General features: G+C 39.2%; 1 protein-coding gene across 1 annotated transcript in view; it reads left to right on the plus strand.

Annotated features, from left to right (window-relative positions):
• LOC128891840 (neurogenic locus Notch protein) overlaps window positions 1–4,231 on the plus strand; it is a 355,943-nt gene extending 351,712 nt beyond the window's left edge. Inside the window, exon 14 of the mRNA XM_054151691.1 lies at window positions 1,105–4,231. Within this exon, the coding sequence (XP_054007666.1) occupies window positions 1,105–2,195 (1,091 nt within the window). The 3' untranslated portion in view covers window positions 2,196–4,231. The remainder of the gene's footprint in view (window positions 1–1,104) is intronic.
• The last annotated feature ends 3,881 nt before the right edge of the window (window positions 4,232–8,112 follow it).

An 8,112-nucleotide genomic window follows, 5' to 3' on the forward strand; every position in this document is an offset into this window, starting at 1 on the left:
GTGAAAGATGTCTTGAGATTAAGATCTCTCTAGATTTCCAAAGTATCGAAAGTCTAGAAGATTCTCAAGCTTTTGAACATTTGGAATGTCTTGAAAGTCTTGAAAAACCTTGACAGTCTTGGCAATATTTAAACTTTTGATAACCTTGACGTTGCCTGTTGGTAAGATATTTATCTTATATAATTTATTTAGAAAATGATAATATAAATAAAATCTTTGCTCGTCGTTCAACTAATAACAGCTGCAAGGTATTCAAAGCATTCAAGATATCCGAGACATTTAAAGGTCTGTCTAATTTTGAGGTTTAGGATTTTTTTTTAGATCATTTTCAAACTGTTTTCAAGGCTTAAGTATTTAAGAAAATTCTTATACCCTCGATACTGGACAGACCTCTTAACCCTTTTATGCCCGCATCTAGTTTGGGAAAAAGGTTGTCCCTGAATGAGATTCAAATTCAGTGATCAGAATTTTTGATGAAGGTTATTTGACTATTGGTCGAGACTTTGTATCAAATTAACTAACAATGGAGAGACATTTTATTAATTTTTCTCAGGGACAATCTCTATTACTTCGTGCACTCTAGCCTTATTATATTATAAATGAAATTACTAACGTAACATTTTAAAAGATCAGTAATTTAGTTTGGTTTCACGACTGTATCATTGTATTGAATAATCGCACTGAACATGATTACAACTAGTGTACCTTGACGAATGATATTGCAATAAGTAATAACAATCTAATAATATTATAATTCCTTCAAAAAGGATACGTTGGGCATGAAGAGGTTAATAAGACAGGGTTAGAGAACACGTCAATCATAGAACGATGGTTAAATCCATAAGAACTTTTAACTTTTTCACGTTGTGTTTAAGAAATAACAAATGTCCGCTGGTTCTCCATCCCTGGATTAAGTTAAACACTCAAGATTTCTAAGAATTTTCAAGGTGTTCAATCAGAACAGTTTTGCAAAACAGTTTCGAGACATCTTGAGTTTATTCCTCGACCCAAGATGTCTCAAAACAATCCATCTCCCATCATTAGTAACCAAATAATTGTTTGACTGTTCCGTAACATTCAATTTCCACTTGTTTACCTTTGCAGGATCCCCAAACCACCCACAACTAATCACACATCCCACAGTGATCGGTTCAGCGCCGAAGCAAGGGAAGTCGAAGAAACGACCGAAAACCGTCGCAGCGGGAAACCCAAACAGTCCAGAATCGGAAGGTGGCGTGGTGGTGGTAAGGCGAAAGCCATCGGTGAAGAAGCCGCCAGCGAAACGAGGTGCTCAGCCCCCAAACCAGGAGATCCCTCAGGGAGCAGAGGGCGCGGAGGGAAACTTGCCCAGTCCCTACGACAGCGCGAGCCTGTACAGCAACGCTCTCCCTTTGGTGGGTCACACGGCCACGGCGAAGCAACCGCCTCCCTACGAAGATTGCATAAAGGGCCAGTCCATGCAGGGCCTTCAACAACTAGGGCTGGACACCTTCACGACCAACTACGGGTTACCTAACTTTCACGACCAGCTCCTGGCGCCTCACCAGCGACAGGCGCAAGGCATGGTGAACACTCTGTCGCCGCCCTATAGCAACCAGTCGCCACCGCACTCTGTCCAATCGAACATGACGCTGTCGCCTCAGGCAAGCTATATGGGCTCGCCCTCCCCGGCAAAAAGTCGACCGTCTTTGCCCACGTCGCCCACACACATTGCCGCCATGCGACAGGCGACGCATCAAAAGCATGGGGGCATGCCACCCGTGGGCTTCGACTTCGAAAATCTTCCCTATTCCTCGAGTCAGCAGCAGCAGCAGCAGCAGCAACAACAACAACAACAACAACAGCAGCAGCAGCAGCAGATACAACAGACGCAACAGCAAATCCAGCAACAGCAGCAACAGCAACAGCAAAGCACCCAACAGCAGCAGCAGCAACAGCAACAGCAACAGCAGACGCAACAGTACTACCAGTACTTGACACCGCCCTCTCATCACTCAGGACCGGACGTGACGCCACAACACTTGATGCAGGCCCCAGAGAGCTTCCCGACCCCGTCGCCGGACAGCCCTGGCCACTGGTCATCTAGCTCGCCTCACTCGAACAGCGACTGGTCCGAGTGCATGGCCTCGCCTAACGCCTATAGTGCTGGCGGTGCTCACCAAAGCAACAAGGGCTCCGAGGCGATCTACATATGAAACCAGGCGATGCTCCCTTCCTCGCGCGAGTCGTAAGTCGTAAAGCCGTGGGAACCCGCATGAACTGTGATCGACTCGTCGAGTTCGAGGGTGATTCTCGCCGGATGTGTACGCGCAGAAACGCCTCCAGGGCTTCCCCTTAAAATCCCAGGTCCATGCACTCCGTCCAGGAGGTGGAAAACTCTGACAACCAAACCAGTTGCGTACAGATGTAAATTTGATAGCCGTTACAGGAATTACTCGAGTTAAGTTGTACAAAGTTCAACAGTGGTTATGCAAATGATTATTCAGTGTTCCTTGGGAAATTTACAAGACACACTATATAGTTGCATCGAGTGGCAAAGGAGTCCATCTGCTGGTACAGCCCTATGATATTCACAATACGGATTCGTTATTTAGTTTCAGGCGTAAATATTCAAACGTCAGTTTGTCATTAGTGCAGGCACTCTCTAACTAAACCAGCTTCACTGTTGATTCGCTGCATCTGCCGTAAGAGAATCAATAGAAGATGTACAAAAATATCGAATAGAAAATATATATTTTTAGGGCACAATTTACAATAGACTCCTAGGCAAAGACATAGTAGAACGATTAGATCTGTTGTGAATCGTGTGGCTTGGTTACCAGAGTCTTCTTCTCGCTGAACAAAGTGTAGATACTCTCCCGTCAAGTCGCGGACGCGATGACATTGCTCTCGAGGTCAGCCCACGCACCGTAGCTACTCACACGATAGAAATATAGATAAACAATTGTGCACCCCGAAGGGATATTTTTCTGGGTCGCTGTTTACACGTAACATGGTTCATCGTGCCTTTCTCATATTGTAACCGCGAGGCGGTTTAAGTGTACGACGGGAGATTGAAGTAGCCACAGGGTGGTCCACAGGTTTCCGTACAGAGCCAATTCTGTAGTTGGAAGTAAGACGAAAATGTCAAGTGCATATCTGTTTCAGGTATTTTAATGTAATTGAAAGAAAATTATTCGACGTATTATTCATACATATTTCTGAATGAAGCAATAGCAAGGAATCGGAACAGTATATTTTTATAAATATTTTGAAAATAAGGTGCTACTGTAGTATACAATTCTGAGTCGTATTAATCACCTGATAACAGAGACATTATTTATATACTCTTGCACTGTATCGCATTAACGGTGCAATTATTATCCTTTCCTAGACATTTCATAATTTTATCATTGCCTTTTAGGAAAGCATTTATGAACCTATACTTGAGAAACATTATCGCCTAATCTTTAACTACGGAAGGTGTTTGGCTAAGTTTGCGGGAACTCGTGGGGAGATATCCTGTACATATATTTTCATTTTATATCAACCGATCCATTTACTCGTATCTCAGCTCAATGAACAATGGTGCCTTCGACTTGCCACAGTGTGAAGACCCGATAGACAGTTAAAGCGATAAGGAACGAGACCTTGCTATCTACAATAGTATTGTATATAGGACAACATATATGGAGAGGCGGAAAATCATACAGCGCTACACATGTATTCGACGAGGACGACTAATAGAGTGTAATATGTAATAATTCTATTTAATATGTAACGCAAAACAGAGCACATTTATAAATAAAATATCTGTATCTCCGGGGGAGGTCGAACACCCGACACGGCGAGCCCGAATCCGAGGAGAATCTCTGCACCGCGCTAGAATGATAAACCGAGAATCGTGCCTTCGAATGTCGTAGGGTAAGGGAGTAATGCTGTAGGTAAATCTATTAAATTATGTGTTTTTCTTTCCCGATGAAACGCAGCGTTTCCAAATGGCCTTTAACGATTTAACGTTTATTACCGATTAGCGGGGAGATTTAATGTAAGATAGGTGAAACGGTAAATGATTTGTACGGTCGACGGGAGTCTCAGAGAAATCGTCTTCATCCCGCGAATAATCGTTCCATACACAGACATTCCATTCGCTTGGCGCTACCTCATCTATTCCTCGTATACTCCTGTCGAAATGCTTCGCCGACTAGGATAACCGCGAATCGCTCTATGAAACTTTTGCCATCTTATGCAACGGGAATGCAAAAATGGAGTTTCAGAACTATAGAATCGAAGTAACCGACTAGTAGATGCGAGACGATGACTTATGCAACGTATTTCTGTAAAGTAATTATTTTTGGAAAGTTTTTAAGTCTGTATAGTTCTTTGAAATAATTTATTGATACATCCAAACATATTCGCTACTAGTTGACTAAGAGTTGAAAAAAGTTCAGAAGAAGTCATGTAATTTTCCTCAATCCAATGATAATACAGTTAATCCAACTTCGATGGAATGTTTCCTTTCCATAATTAAATAACTTTGATTTAATTCTTCCATGCTACAATTAAAACTTTGTATTTTCTTTTTACAAGCTCTTAACATCCAATCAATTTTGTATCTATAGTTCTGGAATACCCTGTAGCGAGATACTTGTGATACTCTTCTTGGTGCACTCTAAGTCCAAATGTATTAGACTTCTGGCACTCAAGTGTACCTTTAGCTTTTATTATATTTACAGTCTTGCGATATACAGAATAATTGTGAATGTTGTCGAATGTGGTCTACAACTTAACACTTAAACTATTGGCTTATTTAGAAATCATACAACTTAGAAGAGAACTTTCTACATTAGTATATATCACTGTAGGTTGACATTAACGTCTACACACTGTTATCAGATGTGTTAAAAACTTTATCTGTTTTCCAAAATTGAGCATCTTAAGCAAACAATCAACGATGCAGTTCATAACTTCCAAAACACATATAAAATGTTGAGTCTAAAAAAAGCCTCTCATGCGTGCCTCAACACAACTTGTATCTAAAAGTGTGAAATAATTTATCCGTTTTGAACGCAAGAGTTTCGATCGAGTCGATAGGTCAAGGAAAGTACGCGGATGCGCCTGGTAATTACTGTCTTCGAATCGTTTACTAACAAGCTAGCGTAATTCTTAACGTTAATATGTAATAGAATCCCTTTAAATTAAATTAAGCACGCGACGGACGGGCGAAAGACGATTCTCGCTGATCTCTCATCTGCCAAAGTCAAAAGAGAGTTCTTGAATCAGTGATTCTTAACTTTTCTGAACTTACAAAGTTCAAGAATAAATAAGCCTGATAATTAATCATGAGCGTTTATGGTAACAATTTTAAAAACTACACAAAATGATGAACTGTTGAATAATCATGTATGTAATTTCTAAACTGATGTAAAAGGATACAATAATTATAAGAACAAGGCAAATGTATCTTTATTTAAGAGAATATTGTAATCGACATTTTTTTCTATATTATAAGTACAAAAGCGTTGTAAAATAGGACAATGAAATTATTTGATCATAAAGCTTAGAATGATGATGAGTGAATACGAAGAACAACAAATTTCCATTCTTGTGTCAAATTATATGACTTGTTATTATTCTCATTTTCTTGAACAGATAATCTTGTTTCTCTGTTTCGTTAGATTTTGAAATTTGTATTACAAAAGTAAAGGAGCAATTAGGATTCACTCTGCTCGTATAAGCAAATGCGTATCATCGAACATTTCTTGGATTTATCATTGAACAGGGCACTATGGTTAAGAATCACTGTCTTAGGTAATGCGTAATCAGGCGGCGTGATTGGACGGTGGCGCGTACGCGCATAATAGGGTATAGACATTAATCGTAGGATTGTTACGAGAGAAAAGAACTAATTATTTGGTCGGCGAGATGGAATTCTCCGTGCACGCATGCAATACGTCCACCAGTGATTAGAGAGAACCACTAACGGATCAGGACCGCGTAGAAACCGTGTTTTATCCTTCGCGTTTCTACAAAAAAAGAGGAAGTTTGTAAATACTCTTTATCGTTTCTTTTTCCCATGGCCCACCTTCCCCTCCTACTCCTCCACATACCTCACTCCTGCCCCCCCCCCATTCTCTGTCCGTTCATCTTACGTACTATCCAGTACTTTTTTTTTCTTTTATATGCAATAATTGTCTTTTCTCTCGATTTTGTACAAACTGTTTTTACATATTTTTATATTATGTAAGTTTAGATATTGATAGTTTTGTAAGGCGACTCCCAATATACAGTAAACAATAATGTTTCCTTTTATCATATTATGGATCATAGAAAAGAATATAAATATATATATACGAATTAGATATATATATTTTATATGTATATTTTGTGTGATTGGCCGTTGCATCGGGGATTCGTGATTGCGTCCCGTTTTATCCGCGATGCAATTCCGAATTACACGGGAGGTGTGTTTGTGTGTAATGGAGCTTTCCGATTACGGAAGATGAGGGTCCAACGCAATTTCTATGACTATTCTCGCGAAACCTGTATGCTCCTGAGGAGAAACATTTTTTTTTATTTATATATAGATATATATATATGAAGAAAAAGAGAGAGAAAACTTTTGTAACTAATTAAATGTATTCTTCACGCGACTGCCTTTGTATTTGTTAAAGCCGAATGAAAAGTCTGCCAAATGTCGAACGAAAATATCAAGAGAAATAATATGTTAATATTTTTTTAATTAGTATATTGTAAAGGATACTATGAAAGAGCTCAAAACGAAGAGGTTCGAATAACGATGACCTTGCGAAACCCTGTGTTCAGAGAAATAGAATTTGATATTTTCGGCCGCTTAGGCGATCGTCGATCAATCGTGAATATATATGTATATGATCGTTGAACAACGGGCGTGATTAAACAATTAATGTGTTCAAAATTTATGATGTCATCCGGGCTCTCAGCAGCGCCGATATTCTCTGTGTTAAACAAACAAAAGACGATAGATAAGCTACGCGCTCCAATTTATCAGTTATCTATGGATAAGTTTAGAGAGCAAAAACTTCCGATTATTAATGATAGATCTTGTTATTCCTTGTAACTTGTAAAAAGTACTGAGTTTTATTAGTATTAACTATTCCATAAACTATAAGGATTTGTTTCGATCCTATTATATCCTGCCAACCCTCGAACCTTACGCCCTCGTCCTGAATTACTCCCTCTACCTACCCACAAATCCTCATATTTTTATAAATAAGTTATGTCTTTTAAATGGATGTAATAATAAAGATAATCTAACATTCACAATAGGGTTGTTGTTCTGTTCTATTGTGCTATGCTTCCGCGTTTTATTCCTTTTTAATAACATAAGCATAGATACTTTTAGTATATTAAAACAGATTTTACACAACAATCAAATTGTATTATAGCAATAAAAAATAAAAAAAACCTGAAAATATCCCGAACACGTTTCACTTAAGAGTTTTTTTTTTATAAGAACAGCTATTGATGGGAATAGTACATATGGTCGCATCTGGATGAAATAGATAAAGATATGGAATCTATCGCGTTAAATATCTTTTACAGTCTCCAATCCGACAACTAATTTTAAAGATATAAAAATAGTAAAAATTAGGAAAACTGATATTCGAATCATGCTCTTCAAATTCCAGACAGCTGTGCACAGGATGACGTAAGTACACGCGCATTTGTATTTTACAGGTAAAGTATACCAAACCCATATACATTCTTAAACTTAAGGGTGCGCAGGAAGTAAACTACCACCACGAACGGAGAGTAATTGAACTACCAAATAGCTTCTCCCGTTTTTCAGCCACAATAACGAAAAAAACACGTACTGCTTACGCTTCTCGTAATCACAAGAAGTGTATCTAGCGCCTGACCGATCCTGCTACCAGGAGTAAAATTCTGATCGAAGTTTCGATACACGCCAGATATCCCTCGTGCCACCTCTTCGCATATCATGTTCTCCTGATATAATCCTCCCAAAATGTAAAATCGGCCAAAATGTAGATATGTACCGAAAATGTGCCCCTCGTATTAGGCAACCTAAACTGATAGGTAAGTCGGGCCGGTTGTCTGCTCGTAGGCGAAAATGTGCCCCTTGTGTTATGC

The sequence above is a fragment of the Hylaeus anthracinus genome, unplaced genomic scaffold, assembly GCF_026225885.1.
Source record: "Hylaeus anthracinus isolate JK02 unplaced genomic scaffold, UHH_iyHylAnth1.0_haploid 12002, whole genome shotgun sequence".
Taxonomy (NCBI): Eukaryota; Metazoa; Arthropoda; class Insecta; order Hymenoptera; family Colletidae; genus Hylaeus; species Hylaeus anthracinus.